Source organism: Balaenoptera ricei, chromosome 16, assembly GCF_028023285.1.
Source record: "Balaenoptera ricei isolate mBalRic1 chromosome 16, mBalRic1.hap2, whole genome shotgun sequence".
Lineage (NCBI taxonomy): Eukaryota > Metazoa > Chordata > Mammalia > Artiodactyla > Balaenopteridae > Balaenoptera > Balaenoptera ricei.
The window spans coordinates 35,370,060-35,391,735 of NC_082654.1; the positions used below are offsets into that span (position 1 = coordinate 35,370,060).

Here is a 21,676-nt window from a genome sequence, read left to right on the forward strand (position 1 = left end):
TTTTCTCTAGTTGCGGCAAGTGGGGGCCACTCTTCATCGCGGTGCGCGGGCCTCTCACTATCGCGGCCTCTCTCGTTGCGGAGCACAGGCTCCAGACACGCAAGCTCAGTAATTGTGGCTCATGGGGCCCAGCTGCTCCGCGGCATGTGGGATCTTCCCAGACCAGGGCTCAAACCCGTGTCCCGTGCATTGGCAGGCAGATTCTCAACCACTGCGCCACCAGGGAAGCCCCACAATTTTTTTTAAAGCAAAAACTGTGTTGTCTGCAAGAGACTGAAGAGAAATTTGAAAAATTTAACTGAAATTCCAGAAAGCCAGAAGATCTAGGGATAACGTATAACTCAGAAAGCTACCTATAATTTTCTAGCCAGTGGAAAACTAACAACCCTGGTCCTATCTTTTAAATATGTTTCTCAAAATGGTTTGAAAGAAGTTTAAAACAGACTGCAAAATCATCAGCTGGGGGAGCCTACTCACTGATTTGCTATGCCTTAACTACTTTCCATTGAAAGGGAAAGGGAAATCGGAAAGAAGAAAAGTTCTCTTTTCTCAGCAGAGAGAATTAGGGACAATCTTAATAGAATTAGGAAAGCTGTAATAGCAGTAACCAAATAATTTGATATTACTCTCCCATAATTTCTTCTCATTTCTCCCCACCATATTTACCAACTCTCTTAATTCTTCCCTAACCCCATCACTGGAAATCCAAATAGTTGCTTGTAGATCCCAAAGCCACACCTATAGAGGAAGATTTTTCCCCTGTATTTACAAACAATGAATGTAATATAAATTGTAGTAGCCTTCTCAGGCTATAATCTTTGTTACTGTAGTAAATTCTACTTTATAATTATTAAAAACAACCAGGGGAAGAAAGGGATGAAAGAGCACAGGGGGTTTTTAGGGTAGAGAAACTATTCTGTATGACACAATAATGATGGAGAGATGTCACATTTGTCAAAATCAGCAGAATGAACATACAACATCAAGGGTGAAGCCTAGGGAATTCCCTGGCAGTCCAGTGGTTAAGACTCCGCACTTTCACCGCCAAGGGCCAGGGTTCAATCCCTGGTTGGGAAACTAAGATTCTGCAAGCTGTGTGGCGCAGCCAAAAAAAGAGTGAAGCCTAATATAAACTATGGACTAGCTGATAATGATATGTCAACGTTTGTTTACTGACTGTAACAAATGTACCATTCTGGTGTGGGATGCTGATGGTGGGAGAAGGTGTGTTTGGGGGAGGGTAGGGGGTATATGGATGGGCACTCTGTACTTTGTTTAATTTTGCTCTAAAGAGTAAAGTCAGCGCTTCCCTGGTGGCGCAGTGGTTAGGAATCCGCCTGCTAATGCAGGGGACACGGGTTCGAGCCCTGGTTCAGGAAGATCCCACATGCTGCAGAGCAGCTAGGCCCGTGCGCCACAACTACTGAGCCTGCGCTCTAGAGCCTGTGCACCTAGAGCTGGTGCTCCAAGACGACAGAGGCCACCACAATGAGAAGCCTGCGCACGGCAATGAAGAGTAGCCCCTGCTCACTGCAACTAAAAAGAAAGCCCACGCACAGCAACAAAGACCCAACGCAGCCAAAAATAAATAAATTTAAAAAATAAAAGTAAAGTCAATAAATAAACAGAAAAATAAAATTTAAAAAATAAAGAGAAACCAAAAACCTAACCAAACAAAAAAAACCCAACCCAGAATATGCAGATCACCATCATCACAGGAACCAGTATTTTAAAAAACGCAGATTCTCCAGTAGCACAACATAAAGTCTGCCTAGCAGAAAATACAAGATACAAAATACAAGTTGGGAAGACAACCATAGGCCAAATTCAGTCCATCTAAACAACTGTGCAAGCATCTCCTTTTAGATACGGTTGCAAAAAGTTACACGCTTTAGCTCACTATTAGCATTTTCTCAAAATATCGCTAAGTACCATTTGGCCCATTCAGAGTCAACTTGCCTCTTGCAAATCTGAAAGCTGGTCCACCTGCTTTCATTAATTTTGTGCCTGTCTTCCAGTAGACAGTGATTTAGGCAGGTAACCTAATGTTGTTTTTATTTATAGTTTATTAAATTAAATTGGTTGGGGAGTGGGGTACAGTGAGGGGTGTAGTACTTTCAGTCCTTTAGACATTATCCACCTTGGGATTTTCCATCCCAAAATTTTAAAAAATAGTCAATAGACTTCTAGTATGCTACTAACTTGGAGTCTACTAGTCAAAAATTTCCCTCCTAGGGCTTCCCTGGTGGCGCAGTGGTTGAGAATCTGCCTGCCAATGCAGGGGACACGGGTTCGAGCCCTGGTCTGGGAAGATCCCACATGCCGCGGAGCAACTGGGCCCGTGAGCCACAACTACTGAACCTGCGCGTCTGGAGCCTGTGCTCCCAACAAGAGAGGCCGCGATAGTGAGAGGCCCGCGCACCACGATGAAGAGTGGCCCCCGCTCGCCGCAACTAGAGAAAGCCCTCGCACAGAAACGAAGACCCAACACAGCCATAAATAAATAAATAAATAAATATTAAAAAAAAAAAAATTTCCCTCCTAATCTTAGGCAAAGTCTGGAAAGTTCTGACGACTTTAGTATTAGTCTAGCAGAGTGCAATCTAAAATACAGAAAAATTCCTACCACAGAATGTTTATTTCACTAGGTTTAAATTAACTATAACCTGGACTACTACAACTCAAGTTATAAGTAAATTCATGTTTTAAGAGGGCTTTTAAAAAAAATCTTTTGGTTTGTGTTAAATAATTAACATAATATTAGCACTTTATGTTAGTGCTAAACGTGGTCCCCAGCATTTCTATAGTGAGGGTCAGATGGAGGGGAGGGCATTTATGGGAATTACTCAGGGGAATGACGGACAGTTATTTAATTTGATGAGAATGGGGCAGTCTCTTTCCAGCTCCTTTATTCAGATTGGTGTTCCCTCCTGTGTTCTGCCTTCATGGAACTAATAAGGAAAGCTGATGACAAACAAAAGCCTATCAGACATGTCATTGTACCAGAAAATCAAGGTTAAACTTCTAGCCATCTATACCCCCTTACACTCTATCCTTCAGCTGGACCAATTTCCTTTCACTTCCTCTTTAGTGCCATCATGCTCACTCCTACTCCCAGAGTTTAACACATGTTCCTTCCTCTGACTGTTACCCTGCTCTTCACCTGGTTAAATTCCACTCATCCTTCAGGTCTCAGTTTCAACTTCACTTTTAGCAAGATACTTCCCTGACCTTTACACACCTCACTAGTGAGGATCCAGTAGCACTGTCTTCTTCCCCTACCAGATACTCACCTCATTATGTATTGATAGTTTTATGAAATGACCATTATATAATTTTAAGGGCTTGTCTAGTTGTCTTCTCCTGTCTTGCTTAGTTTCCTGTCTTAAGCTCTACAGAAGGGCAGAGACCTTGCCTCTTACCAATAAGTATCTAGAAAACTGTAGGCACACGGTAGGCACTAAAATATCTGTTGAATAAATCCACCTTGCTTAGGGGAATGGTCCAAAGTCACAGGGAATAGTTGGTAATATGCAAAATTTTCCACAACTGTAGTTGGCAATAAATCCCTAACTGGCAAAATTGGTATCTTAGGTGGGATAAGATCTTGCCAGTACCATTTTGCTATGCCCCCTCTTTTATCTTCCCACAAGCACACCCACAAAGCAGGCAGATGTGGAAAAAAGCAGCAATCTGATTATCATTACCCTGAACACGTGATTCCTGCCTGCAGGCAAATGCATCATCATTTCTATCTCCATATCAAATGATCTGGGGTTGCAGGGAAGAAAGTCTGGAAAGAAGCTACAGCAAAGTGATGAATCATACTGAGTTCTGTGTTCTTCCACTAATTTGGTCTGAAATCCTGTTTTGGCCCACTGCCAAAACCAAAAACAAACCCAGTTCTATATTTAGACAACTTATAATGCCTTGTTTTATTTATTTGTCCAACCAATATTTATTCAAAGTCAACTAAATATATAAACTTTGCTCTCCTCTTTTCATACCTTTATAAAATCTGGTCAATACCTAATTATGTTAATGTTCTCAAATGCCAAAGTCTTAGTCAGCTCTATTCTTTTGGTCTTTCTTTCCTTCTCTACATATGCATATGTTAAATTTTCTTACATCCTGGACTAAGTATGCCCCAGATTCCAACTCAATCTCATGTATGTCTTCATGAGAAATATAAGCGTCATGCTAATGCTTGCCTTTCAAACAAAAATCGATCCTGTATGTATTGAAATTCTGGATTGACTCACAAAGTGACTCTGATGCAAATGGAATGGAAAAGTTGACCCAGTCAACAAAACATGGCTAAACTAAAGATTAATGTCCAGAAGCATATTTTCCTAGATCGTGAAGTTGAGTTCTGGTTAAAACAGATAGTGGTTATCAAGACTAATTAATCTAGACATTCCAGTAAAGTAGTTCACTGATAGACATATACATTCATAGATAAACTCACATGAATAAATAGTCTATAGAAAGGAAAAACAAGTAATGACCCATATGAGAACAGAATCTAAAAAAGAGTGAATATATGGGTATGTATAACTGATTCACTTTGCTGTACAGCAGAAACTAACACAACATTGTAAATCAACTATACTCCAATAAAAAATAATTTAAAAAAAAAAGGAAAAGCAAGTGATTAATTACTTCACTTTGTCAAGCTCCTAGTTCAGCAAAAAAAAAAGTTACATCTTGATTTTAAGTCATTACCAAATGAAATTAATTTGGTTTGCTTAAGAGTTCTTATTTCATACTCCCTGAGAAGCCAGGCTTGCCAATACTTTCATATGTTAACAACAGAGATAAAGGCACAGGGATTAAACAATTTATTTTCACAGATGCCAAGGTATGTCACATGGAAGTCTAATAGAAATGAGATTTCAGGAATTCCCTGGCAGTCCAGTGGTTAGAACTCTGCGCTTCCACTGCCGGGGGCCCAGATTTGATCCGTAATCAGGGAACTAAGATCCTGCAAGCTGCATGGTACAGCCAAATAAATAAATAAAAGAAATGAGAGTTTATTATTTCATAAATAACTATATTAACTGTGATATTATACAAAAACATTTTAGAGATGAGCAGGTCTGCATACGCACTTTTCTTTTCCCATCTTTACTGGAGTATAATTGCTTTACAATGTTGTTGTGTTAGTTTCTGCTGTACAACAAAGTGAATCAGCTGTACGTATACATATATCCCCATACACCCTCCCTCTTGAGCCTCCCTCCCACCCTCCTTATCCCACCCCTCTAGGTCGTCACAAAGCATCGAGCTGATCTCCCTGTGCTATGCATACACACTTATGATCGGATAAATTTTAAGATTTAGGATATCTTCCTTATAAAGTCTTCTAGTTTTACAAAGCAAAACAAAACACAAAATTACTAAAGATAATCAAAATACTTCCAGTGGAACAGAGGCATCAGTCTTTATGAGGTACTGATGCACTGAGCTACAGTGAGGTTGGGCCTCACCAAATTACCTTGGAATTACTGAGGGGAAGAGGTTGAGAAGCTAGAACTGAAACCAAAACAGAGCTAACTAGTAAATTAGCTCTGAAGTTTTTTTTCACTTTGGACTTAAGGTGACTTCATATTCAGAAATGGGAAAGTAATTCAAGAGACACATTCCATTTTGTCTTCTAAAACTAGAAGCTGAAAGTCAGCGAGAATTGGATCTAAATCTGAGCTGAGTCGCTTACTATGAGATGTGTAGCTGTGAGCTTGGGAAGGTTTCTTAATTTTTGATCATCAGTTCCCTCATCTGCAAAATAGGAATGGCAATAGCCACCCGATATATAGTGCTTACTGAAATTCACAGCATAAAGTTAAGCTCTCAATAACAGCCTGATTATTACTACAATTAAATATCATTCTTACACCCTAGAATACAAATAAGATTTTGAAATTATTAGGAAAGATTTCCCAGAAGTACAAGTGTTAATTATTATTGTTATGTCTGTACTATTAATAATTTGTATTTGTACAGAATTAAAGCACTTTCATATACATTATCTTACTTGGTCAATATATAACTCTGAAAAAGGATCAATAGAGATTATCACCAGAGGGTTAAATAAACTTGATCAAGGTCATAAAGCTAACAAATGGTAGAGCTAAGGTTAGAACCCAGATTCTCTGTTCAGTTAAGGGATCTTTTCATTAAACCACTGAAGAGGAAACAACAGTGATAGAAAGAAGCTCAGAAAGAAGTAAGGCAAGTTATATGAAGGTAGATTTTATTGTCACAATAGGCCTAACATCTGCAGTCCAAATTCCCTGGAGCCAAGTATGTTTTAAAATGCAGAATTTTTTCAAATTTTAGAACAGTAATGAGGTTGTATATACCCTATGTTATGTAATATCCTCAATAGAGTCTGAGGCAGCACCTGAATAAAATATATTAATAGTTCTGCAGCAAAATTTGTGAATAGGCACATTAAGTAGGATAAAGACTTATATAAATAGCCTCTATTCAGAATGGTCAGGTTTTTCTGCCAAATAAGTAGTTTTATAAGTTGACCCAACTTACAAAAGTGCTGGATTTCAAAACTGCAGGTAAGAGACCATGGGCTTGCATTACAAGAGTATGTACATAGCTATTAATCAATCTATAATAACTATCAGGTAATGCCATGGGAGGAACACAATAACAGATAAAAGCATCAGACATGGTTTACTCTGCTATCTTCTCAGAAAGCAAATAATGTTGCCAAAATCACAAGATTAACAATAACCATTAAATAAATGTTTTTCACTGCATAATGACTTCATTTAAATAATGTTTTAGATAAAGAAAAATCATAGTGAGTTGTAGAAGTCAGAATAACTTTATGGCCCTAGAGATTGGACCTGTTCCCTGAAGGAAAGTTACAGAGAGGAAGAAACGGAGCTAATATTTCGGAGAGAAAATGTATGTGCGGCTGGGGGCGGGCAGTGTTGGTGATGAGCCATGTACAAAGATATGCTGATCAAAAGAACGTAACATGGCTACAACTGGGATACAGGGGTAGACGTGGACAATTTTCTTAACTCCAGGTTACATATTAGGGAATAGCAGAGGAAAAGGCTGACAAGAGCCAAATAACAGAAGAACAAGAAAGACAGGAATTTAATTCTAATGTAGTAGGCAATGACAGATTACTAACAAGTTTGCAAGTAAACGAGGTTATGGTCCCCCAAATTATCCTGAGACTTAACTCAAATTCTCCCCTTTTAGAAATACTATGACTGTGTAGAAACTAAATATACAAAGACTGATTCCAAACCTTAAAGAGCCAACTATTAGGGAAAGGACAATAATATTTTTTTATAAATATACAGAAGAAAGAAAATGGGTAAATTAGAAAATAGGTGATGTTCTAAGCAGGTTACAATTTATTCTTTATATTTTTGATGACAAAAACTTGAAGCAAGTAAGAATTATAACAAACGCCAAGTATGGATAGTGGATAGATGAATGTTGTTTTATAATTCCCTCTTTTTTCTATTTAAATAATTTCCCAAAATTAAAAAAAATGAAAAAGAGGTGGTGGTAGTAAAAAAAGTAATCTGAAAGGGTTTGGCTTTATAGTATTATTTGGGGAAAAAAACAGAACAAAAAATCAAACAAAATAGTAAAGGATATATGTGGGGGCCCAAAAGTGGAATGTACTGAGAGTGGGTGATACGCGCCATAACTACAGCCTCCAATGGTGAGGCTACTGGAGAGCAAGGCTCAGGGCAGTGACGAAGCACAAAATAATCTACATGCATCAATATTAAGTTTCACTGACAGCAACGCTTTCAGTAAAAAGACACTCTGAAGATACAGGATAGATAGTAACAATGGGAAATTTCATTAGTGACACCATTAAAAATTTTTTAAGAAGAGAAAAAGAAGAGGCATAGATAACAAACACAAAAGGACATAGGATCTTTATTCCCGTCTTACCCCTAGGTTCTTCATGACCTTTTTTTTTTTTTTTTTCTTAGATTCCATATATATGTGTTAGCATACGGTATTTGTTTTTCTCTTTCTGACTTACTTCACTCTGTAGGACTTGAGGATATGGGGAGGGGGAAGGGTAAGCTGTGACAAAGTGAGAGAGTGGCATGGACTTATATATACTACCAAACATAAAATAGATAGCTAGTGGGAAGCAGCCGCATAGCACAGGGAGATCAGCTCGGTGCTTTGTGACCACCTAGAGGGGTGGGATAGGGAGGGTGGGAGGGAGCGATATGCAAGAGGGAAGAGATATGGGAACATATGTATATGTATAACTGATTCACTTTGTTATAAAGTAGAAACTAACACACCATTGTAAAGCAATTATACTCCAATAAAGATGTTAAAAGAAAAAAAAAAGGACATAGGAAATACAATAAACATTAAGACCTAGAAAAATAAAGGATTGTGCACATATCAGAATAACTGGATGGAAGATATGGAAGCAGGATAGATTTAAACGTCTAAAAGGAGGAGACTGGAAAAGCTCTTTTGTTCTATACAGTCTGTATAACTTGCCTAATTTGAAACTGACATATTATTCAGAAAAATGAGACGCTTATAGAAGTATGTCTTAAAGATATTAGATGTTAAATAGGAAGAAGTAAGGGAAGATGACTTTTTTTAACCTTATCACCCAAATCCTCCTGATCTTTCAGCACTTAAGTCTAGCCTTCAATGCTGCTTCCTGACACCTATCATATTCTGGTCTTCCATTATTTATTTGCAGAGGTTATTAAACTTATTACATAAGAGTCTTATCACAATCATACCATAAATTTTTTCAAGGTAAGAACCACGTAGGATTTTTTTCTTATTGATAATTTCCCGTAACAGCCTGCACTGAATTTTATATAAATTTATTTAACAAATATTGAGGGCCTATGCATAAGTGACGGCTGACGTACCACAAATCACATACAAACACAATAGAGTTCTGGTATAAGAAATGACAGTCATCATCATCAATCTTTTACATATGCTAAGGCCAAAGCATTCATTTACAAGCCAGTAAAGGCAAATTCAAATTTGGTCAAAGGACCTAAATAAATAAATAAATAAAACCCCGAATAAAAAGAAATCAACACATCACAGAACATCGTAGAGATGTTTTCACAGCCACATAATTTTAATAGCCAATATCAACAATCATTGAGGACTTCCCTGGTGGCGCAGTGGTTAAGAATCCGCCTGCCAATGCAGGGGACAAGGGTTCCAGCCCTGGTCCAGGAAGATCCCACATGCCGTGGAGCAACTAAGCCCACGCACCACAACTACTGAGCCCACGCACCACAACTACTGAGCCCACGCGCCTAGAGCCCGTGCTGTGCAACAAGAGAAGCCACCACAATGAGAAGCCCGCGCACCTCAACCAAGAGTAGCCCCCACTCGCCTCAACTAGAGAAAGCCCGCGCGCAGCAACGAAGACCCAACGCAGCCATAAATAACTAAATAAATGTATTAAACAAACAAACAAACAAACCAATCATTGAGGGGCTAAAAAAATTTAGAAGGGGATTTGGAGCAATTTTGGGATCAAAAAATTTTGAAACATGGGAGGAGGAGCCAGATTTTATTAAGACGGACAAAAGTGAGAAATCACAATTGACAGCTGAGAGGAAAAAAAAAAAAAACCTAGGAAAAAGCAACTGAAAAAGAAGCAGTGTGACTCATGTATCTCAATATTCCCACGGTATACCGTAATAAGCAAGCACACTATTGACCAATAAGTCATATTGGTGACTCATTCATCAAAAAATATTAACTCATGTTTAATATACTTTAAGATGATAACCAGGTTTGTCAATGATTTTAATGGGTAACTATTTCTGGTGGCAAAAAAGTATGTTTCAACTATTTAGAAAACTGATTTATATGAAATACCTGATTTCCTAATAATGTAAATAAAGTTGACATTACTAAAGAAATAAAGCCATAAAAGTTAAGTTTAAAAGAGACTGCAGGTGGCTTAATCACCTTATAAAGAACAGAAAGGCTTAAAAGAACAATGAGGAACTCGTATACAAAATATACAAAGAAATCTTAAAATTCAACAATAAGAAAACAACCCAATTTAAAATGGGGAAAAGATCTGAACACTTCATTAAAGAAGAAATATAGATGGTAAAAAGCATATGAAAAGATGTTTAACATCATATATCATTAGGGAACTGCAAATTAAAACTATAGTGAGATACCACTATACACTTATTAGAAAGGCTAAAATCTGCAACACTGACAACATCAAATGCTGGGAGAGGATGTAGAGCAACACAAACTCTCATTCAGTGCTGGTGGAAATGTAAAATGGTGCAGCCACTTTTGGAAGACACTTTCTTATAAAATTAAACATACTCTTGGGCTTCCCTGGTGGCGCAGTGGTCGAGAATCTGCCTGCTAATGCAGGGGACACGGGTTCGAGCCCTGGTCTGGGAAGTTCCCACATGCTGCCGAGCGGCTGGGCCCGTGAGCCACAACTGCTGAGCCTGCGCGTCTGGAGCCTGTGCTCCGCAACGAGAGAGGCCACGATAGTGAGAGGCCCGCGCACCGCGATGAGGAGTGGCCCCCGCTTGCCGCAACTAGAGAAAGCCCGTGCACAGAAACGAAGACCCAACATAGCAATCAATCAATCAATTAAAAAAAAAAAAAAAGACTCCTCATTTCCTCCTTTTCCCCTTTAAAAAAAAAAAAAAAATTAAACATACTCTTACTATATGATCCAGCAATTGTGCTCCTTGGTATTTACCCAAGTGCACTGAAAACTACGCCCGTACAAAAACCTGCACACGAATGTTTAAAACTTTGTTCGTAATGGCCCAAACAGAAAGAAACAAAAATATCCTTCAATAGGTGAATATATGAACTGTGTGACATCCATACAATGGAACATTATTCAGTGATAAAAAGAAATGAGCTATCAAGTCACAAAAAGACATGGAGGAATCTTAATTCTGTATTGCTAAATGAAAAAAAGCCTCTCTTAAAAGACTACCTACTACATGACTCCAACTATATGACATTCTGCAAAAGGCAAAAACCATGAAGACAGTAAAAAGATCCGTGGTTGCTATGGCTCTGAAGGGAGGAAAAGTAGAAATGCATAGGTGGGGCACAGGCATTTTTTAGGGCAGTGAAACTATTCTCTATGATACTCTGATGGTGGACACATACCACTGTACATTTATCAAAACCCACAGAATCTACAATGCAAAGAGTGAAACCTAATGTAAACTGTGGACTTTGTTAATAATATATCAATATTGGTTTATCAACTGTAACAAATGTACTACACTAATGCAAGATGTTAGCTAAAGGGGAAACTGTGTGCATGTGGGTAGGGGCATATGGGAACTATGTACTTTTTGCTGTTTTTCTGTAAACCTAAAACTGCTCCAAACAACAACAACAACATGAAGGGAAGAAATCTGACAACTTCAAGAGGTCTACCGAAAGTGAATTTAAGAATATTTACATCAAAAACATTTAGGCAAAACTCACAAAAGTAAAACAAAAATGAAGTGAAAATTCAGAACAACCCATGCCGATTTTGTCATATGAACCCATGCCTGATCAACTAAGGATTATAAAACAGACCTGATAGTTTTTCCTTAGAAGACTGTGATTAGACAAAAAAGATAATGCAAAACGAAACTTCACAAATATTGATTCATGGTAGTGCAACACAACATCATGCTGTAGATTAAAGTAGGTCTACATGGAATATTCCTAATTCACATATGAATGCATGGCTAGTGAACACAAAAGAGACATTTATCCCTACTACATTGTCTAAAAAAATTAATCACTGCTTTTTGAAGACCACCGGCTCAAACTGCAGTACCTATAAATAACAGCATGATAGAAGAATAGATTCCTTATGGTGTTTCCCTAAATTCTAGTATTTTGTTTGACCTTTAGGGCTATTTTTAAAATAGGAATGTGAAGCCTTTTACAGACAGGGCAAGGACTCCTCAGCTCATTAACAGATTCCATTCACACAGTGATATCACCTGAAGGTTCTCTGTAGGCATTTCATTGTGTTATTCCTGAAGTATACTATCCTTCGAAATATCATGCTCTTAAGATCGAGTAATCCTTAAGAGGAGGTAAGTGCCTAGCAATTTTATTATCAGTCTTTAGAGTCATACTGCAGAGCTTCAAATGTAGCCTTCTAACCTGGGATGAGTTTTGCCAATCATCCAAGTGTCAACCACACAGAGCAAGCAAAGAATGAATAACAAGTCTCTGACAAGAAGGGAATATTCAATCAATCTTTCTTTCGACAAATACTCAGTGAGGGCCACCCGTGTGTTAAGCAATATTCCAAGTGCTGGGAATACAACCTACAACAAAATATTAAAATACTTCTGCCCTTATGGTGATTATATTCTTATGTGTCTACATAGTCACCATACCAGTTTTACTAGGCCTAGCGCTCTCCTGATCTTTATGGGAAGCAAGGGTAACCTGGTGATCAGATTTATTTTACAAAATTAATTTATATAAATTTCAAGATTACTACGGTTATTAGTTCTTACCTGGTCTTGAGTTGATAATAAAGTGAACAGAGTTTCCAATGCTGCTCTTCGAACTGATGATATAGTGTGATGCAAAAAAGGCCAGACTCGTGGAACTAAAACTGTGAGTGACTGTTGAATACTAATAAAGAAGACACAAATTAATCTTACTCATTCTCAGTTGAAGCTCTATTGATACATTATCTAAGTATCAATTCCTTGTGGACCTAGCATCTTTTCTGATGAATAAGTTCTAAAAAGACAATACAATTTTCATACGAACATTCGCTTAACACCCTCATTCAAAACCGTTATTATAGTACCAGTACAGACAGAGCAAATGCAGTCATAAAGAAGAGTAGAAATATTAACATTAGGTTGTTCTATGGCACTAATGCCATGAATTAACCTTTATCAAATTAGAACTTTCCAATATAACTGCACTTATTCTCAGTCTGTTCTTACTCAGGAAAATGGGGGCATGTATCTTAGCTCGTGGTCAGCCTACACAAAATCAGGATTGCTAATCCTTACTACTTTCCCATGGCTAACCCCAATGGGTAACCAATAGGTGCACATAACTTACAACCCCCTTTGGGGCCAACTGTATCACATATCAAAAGAAACAAGAGATGGTATGGTAGTAGATTTGAAATTTGTTATCCTGATCTAGCATTACTAAGTTAGGAAAATTCAAATTATCTTCCTTCTCACAGATTAGATTTTAAATGGGAAAGCAAGCAAAGCCACGTGTAGGCTAACAACTTGGACCATAAGATTCCTGTCACATCCGTGAGTCATTTATAAAAGTTACCTCAAATTAGGAAATTATTTATAACTAGCACTTGAAATATATACCTCTGTAGAAAAAGAAATGAGGAAAAAAGAATATGTCAGTGTAACTATTTATCTCTGTTCTTTTGGTTCCTCTCAGGAGGTCCATCTTTTAATGCTATTTTCATTACTTGCAGGTTTGTATGAACATCACTTCTTACATTTATTTACACATTTAGTAAATTTACTTATAAAATTATAACTTAAAACACATGCACACACGGACATAAAACAGAGTCAAATATGTATTATAAAAGCATTATAACAGGTCTTGTTAATAGTGTAACTGTTCATGCTCCAAATACATGCTGCATTTCTTCTTACATAAGCTGGAAAGTATCTGCCAAATATCACAACATATGAAGCAAATTTTCTAAGGCAATTTTGAAAAAAAAAAGATCAAAAACTACATTATTTCACATTGAATTAACAGAATTTTTGCTACATTCTTTCATTTTTTTTTTACATTATCTAGCTTTCCAGACACTGTCCACTTGATTATTTTTTTTTAAAGTCCAGAGTCTTTATTTAGGGCAGGTGCCAACAAACTAAGGCTCACAGTTCAAATCCACTCTACTTGGTTTTTTAAAATAAAGTTTTGGATCACAGGCATGTTCATTCCTTTATGTATTATCTATGACTGCTTTTGTGCTACAATGGCAGAGTTGAGTAGTTTTGACAGAGATCCTATGGCCCACAAAGCCAAAACATCACTATCTGGGCAGAAAAAGTTTGCCAACCCCTGATATAGAGTAATTAAGAACTCTTGCATTTTGCAGCTTGAGAAGGGCTTTCATATAGATTAACTGATTTAATCCCTATACCAATGAAACCATCGGAAAATTAGGAAACGCCATATAGGCACTACCACTTCAATTTTTTTCTTCATTTTATAGGCACTTATTTTGCTACTCCAATTTGTGAGCTGTCCTACTAGCCTAAATTTAACATTGAAGGACTACCAGCAGGTCAGTATTATTTGAAACATTTTTCACACATCGATGATTTTCATTGGAAATAGACTCACTCACAGAACCAGAAATCATTTATGATCATAATCACATAAACATTCATTGAACACTCTCACTAGGCTAAGAAGAATAATTAATTTTCTCATCTGTGATTTTTTTTTTAAGTTGCATATGATTTTCTTCTTCTCTGTCTCCAAGGATACTATTAATAGAAAATAATATTCAGGAGCCAGTCTAAAAGGTAGGGAATACATTAATTAGCTGAGCTTCATTTCAAATATCAGGATAGGAAAATAAACAACACTTTAAATTTTTGGTTTATGTTTTGGCTTCACCCAGACTCTGCCTTTGGACATTATATTACATTATTATGTATCTCCTTCCTGATGACTGATTATTGAAATAAAGAACAAGAGTTGAAGTGAACATCACAAAGAAAAAGTTTACAGAGTAGTAAATTTTGGAAAAAGTACAACTGATGTTCAACGATAATTCTATTAACTAAATGTCACAAAGGCTAAAATTCCATAGTCTGGGGCTAGAGGTGAAAATAACATGTAATAATTGTATTTCTAAAGTTAACTACTACAGGATGAACAAATCGAAGAATTATATAAATGAACTAACCCAAGAATATGACCTCTCTAAGTTCCTGCCCCAAAAGAGCTGGTGGCTAGACAGTCAAGAAGAAAAGTCCTCCTGGAAATAACTGTCTTTGGCATCCCCAACTTACAGTACTGTTCTAAAAGGTGCTAGACTATTTTTAGGCTTAATTATCTGGAAATGTATGTAAACACTTTTTACTTTTTTCCACTGAATAGAAATAATTACCTGCATTGTTGAACCTGAGGATAAGTTAACAAGGATGAAAGAAGAGTCATAATACTATTTGTTGAAGCTGTTAGATCATCTAGTTCCAGAAGAGCATCCCATAATGTATTTATAATCAAGGGTACCTGTAAGATTAGTTATCAAGAAAACAGTTGTTAATTTTGCAAGAAATATTCACGAGCCATGCCAAATTGTATCTCAGGAGTCACTACTGATTCAACAACATATACAATCCCAATGACCTTGGATAATGCCAGTTTTGAGCAAAGTTAAGAAGCCTTTAACAATTCTCTACCCCTCTTTTTAATGCCACTCAACTCTACTTTGGCACTGCCCTTTCTAATGAGGCTCATAATTGGATGGAGAATTCAGGAAATAAGATATCCAATACTCTATTTTATGTAAAAAAACTAAACTTTGAAACCAATACAGTGTAGACACACATGTCAGGACTCTCTGAGTAAAATAATTTTAATATATTTAATACATTCCTAATCATCATGAAAGGACAAATTTAGTTTCTGAGCTTTCAAAGTACTGCTTGCCGCACTCCCAGATACATGTGTTCCAGTTTTGGTAATACAAAGGGAAGTCAGATAGATCTTAAAAGAGGCATTTCAAAGATGAAACCAGATTAAAAAACCAAAAGCCAAAACCAAAATCAAAACAAACAAAAATCTCATATGCCTAAAAACCGGGAATGAAATGAAGAAGGGATGGTTGCTTCCTTCTCAAGGAAGTTCCCTACATATCCTGTACATGAAAGGGAAAGATAAATAAACACAGTTCACTCTTCCCAAGGATAATATATAATCGAGATCCCATGCATCAGAGGGTTATTTGTCATAAGAAAAATGGAGAATGGCGAAAAAAGTCTCAGTGTTTTTCCTAACATGCTACACCTCAAATGTAAACAGGCTCTACGTGAAGAAAATGCAAAAATATTTACTTTTTGTGTCTGAAGATACACAAGGCTTTCTACCACAGGTACTAACGATGCTGCAGCAACAGCTCTCACATCATCATCAAGATCCTGGAGTCCTTCAATTATTCTAGTTAAAACTTTAGGCAATAAAGTATTAATTACATCCTGTAAAAGAGTACATAAAAATAGATTAATTTTCTATAGTACAATTATTGTGCTTAAACATCTTTTATTAAATTTAAATATGGAAGCACAAATTCCAATATTTATTTATTTAAAAAGAGTCATGTAAATGGAAACAAAAAATAACATCAACAGATGCCTATGTAACTAATCTCATTTCAAAAAGAACACAACAGTATCAAGTACTTCATTATTCATTGTGACTTGAAACATCAGAACATGTTTTCAAGGCAGGACTATGAATTCCCAGTGTGAATACACACATACACACTCCTGTGCTAGAACCTTAACTTCTATTTCTCATTCAACACCACTGACAACCAAAAGGAATATGAGAGAAGAGGGAAAAGAAAGCCATCTCTTCCTGCTTCTCATTACTCCAAACTACCCTCTTGTCAATCACCCCAATAAAGGCAGCTCCCAGAGGCTACTCCTGTGATCATACACTACGAATCTCGCTGAGAACTGGTCTTGCTATGAAATAGAAACAGGTTTCCAAGGCTATCTTTTAATTTGTACTTGAATTCTTATTAGCATCACCTATCTCTATGATACTACCTCAACAAGGCAAATCTTGAAGGACTGGCTTACCTGTAACACTAAGAATCTAGGGCCAATTCATTTAATTAATGAAAATAAACTAAGAGGGGGAAAAAACTCTCCCGTACATGCTTCAAAAACTGAAGTGTTTACCTGACGAACTGCCAACGCATATTTTATTCCTAGCAGACCACCATGTCTAACTTCCCATTGTTCTTGTGTAAGTAATTTAAGCAGCACGTCCACAGTCTTATGAACTCCTGTTTCATTCATGTGTTTTAACACCACACCTAATGTCTGAGCACAAGTTTCACGAACTGGTGCCACAACCTACAAATAAAAAAGATAACTCACATTTGCAAAAAAACTTATTTTGTAAGAATCTGAAATTTGATTGGGTAAAGACTCCCTTAGGCGCTACTTACTTCATCAGAAACAAAGTCTCCAAATCTGTCTAATGCAAACACACAAAGGAGTCTAATAGCCAAGTCTTCCAACCACTCTTGATGCTGTTGAATCATCTGTTAAAATGATCACTTTTTAATAACGTATTAAAACATATTAAGGGAAACATATTAGGTCCAAAAACTAAAACTAAACTATTACAGTATAGTAAACTGAAACAAAATGCTGGGACAGATTATTTTAGCTGTAGGAACAATAACCAAAATATGGAATAGTCCCAATTACTATCTTTAATATTAACCACATCCTCTTTGATGATTATTAGATATACTGTACCAAAATCTTTAAAATTCATGAATTCTATTATTTTACTTGCACTCCAAGAGAAATTAAGAAACCACTTAAGGCTGCTCTGGTATTAATTATATCTATCACATATCTATTATCTAGCCTATTACCAGTGTCTCCATTTTAACACCAATCATATTGCTTACTGACCTTTAAACTATCCTTTCATTCATCTTACTCTACATTCGAATCCCTTATATCCTGCTCAAATACTAGTGCTTCTACATATTTTTCCACTCAATATTTCCAGACATATCTTTCCCTTGAACTCATTCTTCCTGTCTATAAATAATATAAGTAAACCTCTTCCTAACCTTTTTATCTTTTTCCTTATGTTCACCTTTCCATGTTTCTTATTATTTACCTCTCATTTCTACTTCATGGCTCTGTTACTGCCCTGTCTTGGAAAAAGAGGCCACCTACTGAAACTTGGTGATAATTATTGATTTACTACACTTACACTTACCTCTTCTAAAGTGCTGTCTCCCATTTTACCACCACTTTTCCCATGAGCTTTAAGGATTTCCCTAAGTCCAGTGCCTGCACCATGTCGAACCTAAAAAGAACCAGGAAGCAAATATCAGAGGTTAAATGCTTAAGAAACAGTGTTTACCTTTGCTTCAATATGAAAAAGGGATATTAGATTTTTAAGAAATTGGAACAAACTAAGCAGTACTTCACAAGAATGTGTTTTTCTTCTATTGTCCAAGAAGATTTACATATATTTATTTCACAATTTTGATTATGTGGAATTTTTTTAAAAAATCAAGGCAAGAAAACAGCTATTCTAAATTCCTTCTGAGATATTAACCCACCTGGCTGTCACTCCTCTAACCTCTACTTGCATTCAGCATCATCCACAGGAAGGGAGAGAAAAGCATCATATAATGTTCTTTATAGCCCAAACACCAATATTTTAGAAATAAATACATCAATACTAAGTTCCAAAGCTACCAGTGTTAAGCATCAAAGGAAGACAATTCAAATACAATGTCTCATGACTAATACTTTACTGTAGCCCTGTAGCCTTCTGCAGTGTCATCTGGAAGGGAGGAAACGTGCCACTGACACTGCATCCACTTATTCAAGACCCCATTTGAGTTAAGACTTGAATAGCTTTAAATAGAAGTACATCAAGGAGAAGAAAGAGTGCTGAAGGGTATTCCAAAACAGTGTTTTAAAATTACTCAGAGGCCAAATGAAGTGAAACAGAATCGTTTGAGACTACCAACCCTCAATTTCAACCAGAGGAACTTCACGTTCATCTCTTTTACATGAGACCTGTTCAAGATTTTCTTTGAAGAAATATTTCTGAGGTTAAGCTACTGCTTGGAAACTACTGGTCTTAATCATAATTGTCCACTTCCAGATGAAATTTTTACTGTCTGGAAGATGTGCAACTCTTTACATAATAGCTAAAAGAATGAAAAGAAATGAACAATTCACTAAAGAAATATGTCAAAAGGGGTATGAAAGGTGAAAATCAGTCTAAAGTTTTCTATTTAAGAGGCGAGTGATATGAAGAGCCCTGACCAGTGGTTCTGAGAAGGATACAGGGCAAGAACAGGAACTCTGAAAAAACAGATTGTGCTTGACAAGGTTCCTATCATGAGCCAAGAAAACAGAGCTGAGAGAAACTGTAATGAAGAAATCCTACCTCCCAGGAGGGATTAAAAAGGTCATTGCAAAGTTCTTCGCAAAAGCTTTCCAAAGGCCATTCATTTGTCTGAATAAGAAAAACAGAATTACTACTAATTTAAAAGATCTATCTTATGCTAATAATTTAAGTAATAAGGTGTATTTATTTGTAGGACTAATAATAATAGTCAGGCTTTTAAATTTTTAAATAATTAACAATTTTTACTAATGAAGTAAAGATACTTAGATTTTTAATAATAAAAGTTCTCTCAAGTGACAGATTATTATATACCATCTACTAACACATTAGTATGAAAAAATTATAAATAATTTCAAAGGACACTTTAGGGCATTTCAATAGTACCTCTTCAATTAAGGGAGAACTGTCTGGAATATTATCAATCAGGACTTTGGAATCATTTGCAGACTGATTAATAACAACATTGGCTATTTTTCGTCTCTTTTCTTCTGGTTCCCCATCAGTGCTATCATTGCTAAAAAAGAAAAAGTCACCATTTAAAAAAAGTGAATAAAGGATAATGTTAACCACAATGAATGTAAGAGAATCCATCATTTGAACAAATGTTTTGCCATTTTCTGCTTATATGGTTTACTTACAATTTCATGTATCAAATAACTAAGATTAACTGCTTAAAAATGTTTGAGCAAACTTTATCCTACTACTCTTACTGATAAATGTAAAACAGGTCAAAGACGTCTTACTTTCAGACTGGATCTCAAATTTAACAATGTCTTCTTTTTTCCCCTTCTCTCTACAACCAGCTCCTCTCCTTTTTATTTTAAACTCTTTTGGCCTAACAACCTAAATCTGGCCCAGCATAACTTTTTTTCTTTAGGCTTTTGTACCCTGAAAAAAACTAATACACTGAGCAACACACTATAATCTTACTAGTACTTGAAAAATATAGAGATAAGACTATTGGAAGATGAAAAATGTGTGCAGAAAATTTGAGGAAAATTTTATGACTAAAAGAACAAAAACAGAGGCTAGACTAATAACAAAATATTACAAAGGAGAAGACAAGTAACTGCTTTATTGAATTATTAACAGAAAGAAAGAATTAGCATTGTTAAGGTATATACAGCATTATTTTCTATAGATATCCACCCAGCCCCACCTTCCACCTTAATAGTGTAATCTTGGCCAACCATTTTTTCTGTAAGGTGATGAAAGAAATCGGAGACTATTATTATTCTCCAAATACTTTCTAATTCAATCTAGTCACACTGGTTGGTCATTTTACTGTCTTTGAACTTGTTAAGCATGTTTCTACTCCCAGGCTCTTGTCCTTGCTATTCCCTCTATTTGGAATGTCTTTTTAGGATACTCACAGGGCTGGCTAGCATCCTCACTTCTTTCATATCTTTACTGAAAAGTAACCTCTGTGAATCTCTCCCTGACCATCCTATCTAAACTTTAAAACTCCCTCCCCACAAAACATTTCACTTGTTCGTTCCTTGCTTTACCTCTTTTTTCCTTCTTAACCCTTACCATTAATATAATTATTTATCTTATTCCTCGTCTATCTTTCCCTCTAGAATGTAAGCTCCACAAAGACAGGAGTTCTTACCTATTTTATTCACTACTGTATCATGAGGGCCTAGAACAGTATCTGGCACATAAAAAGTATTTAATAAATATCTGTAATGAATGAGTCATGGGCTCTGAAAAATAAGGTCTATTATTTCCAATATTCAGATATTTGGGTAAAAGTCTTAAATGAACAGAAGTCAGTAAAAACACTTACTAGGTTACTACACAATCCTAATGAGCTGTTAACTTTAAAAAAAAACCTGTAGTTAAACAAGATTAATAAAGATTTTATACTTAAAAAAACAACTCCAAGTAAAAATTTATACCAAGTAGATGTTTATTGTTTACCCCACCATATGCCTAGCTTTTAAATAAATGCTGTAAACACTTAACTTTTTAGCTTTATATGAATGGAAAGAACAACAAAAAGTTCTGTTATCTGCAACAAAACCTTATTTTCATAGGCTCTCATGTGTTTATGAATGCACCATTTCCTCAAACATTTCTTGGACACCACCAAAGATTCTGATTTAAGAGTTAAGTGGGGCCCAAGAAACTACATTTTAACAAGATTCTCAAAGTGTTTATGAAGGGAGTTGTTTTGAACCACTCCTTGAGAAATGCTGCTCCAAGCCACGCAGATATCATTCTTATGAACTCATTAAGAAAGTGAGGACAGTGATTTTATCCACAGAGTTCTTTCCTACAACAGGATTAGGTAAACAAGCCTGGATTATTACCCACTATTTGGCTCAGCCCCCAGCCAAGGGAACAGGTGATATAATACCCAGTTTATAAATGTAGTATTCTTAACTTGTAGTCCTCAGGCCATTTCTCTGACTTCATTCTCTACTACTCTTACCAGTCATACAGCCTTTCTTTCTGTTTCTTGAATATTCCATGATTAAGGCATTTACACTTGCTC

At 36.3% G+C, this 21,676-nt stretch overlaps 2 protein-coding genes across 3 annotated transcripts in view; one reads left to right on the forward strand and one right to left on the reverse strand.

Annotated features, from left to right (window-relative positions):
• FGFBP3 (fibroblast growth factor binding protein 3) overlaps positions 1–21,676 on the forward strand; it is a 128,796-nt gene that overhangs the window by 69,297 nt on the left and 37,823 nt on the right. The gene's annotated exons all lie outside the window — the stretch shown is intronic.
• BTAF1 (B-TFIID TATA-box binding protein associated factor 1) overlaps positions 1–21,676 on the reverse strand; it is an 88,719-nt gene that overhangs the window by 38,294 nt on the left and 28,749 nt on the right. For both annotated transcript variants that reach the window (XM_059900371.1, XM_059900372.1), the window contains 8 exons: positions 19,561–19,690; positions 19,216–19,284; positions 18,025–18,114; positions 17,231–17,326; positions 16,959–17,135; positions 16,107–16,247; positions 15,158–15,282; positions 12,543–12,663 (listed from right to left, as the gene is read on the reverse strand). In XM_059900371.1, the coding sequence (XP_059756354.1) occupies positions 12,543–12,663; positions 15,158–15,282; positions 16,107–16,247; positions 16,959–17,135; positions 17,231–17,326; positions 18,025–18,114; positions 19,216–19,284; positions 19,561–19,690 (949 nt within the window). The remainder of the gene's footprint in view (positions 1–12,542; positions 12,664–15,157; positions 15,283–16,106; positions 16,248–16,958; positions 17,136–17,230; positions 17,327–18,024; positions 18,115–19,215; positions 19,285–19,560; positions 19,691–21,676) is intronic.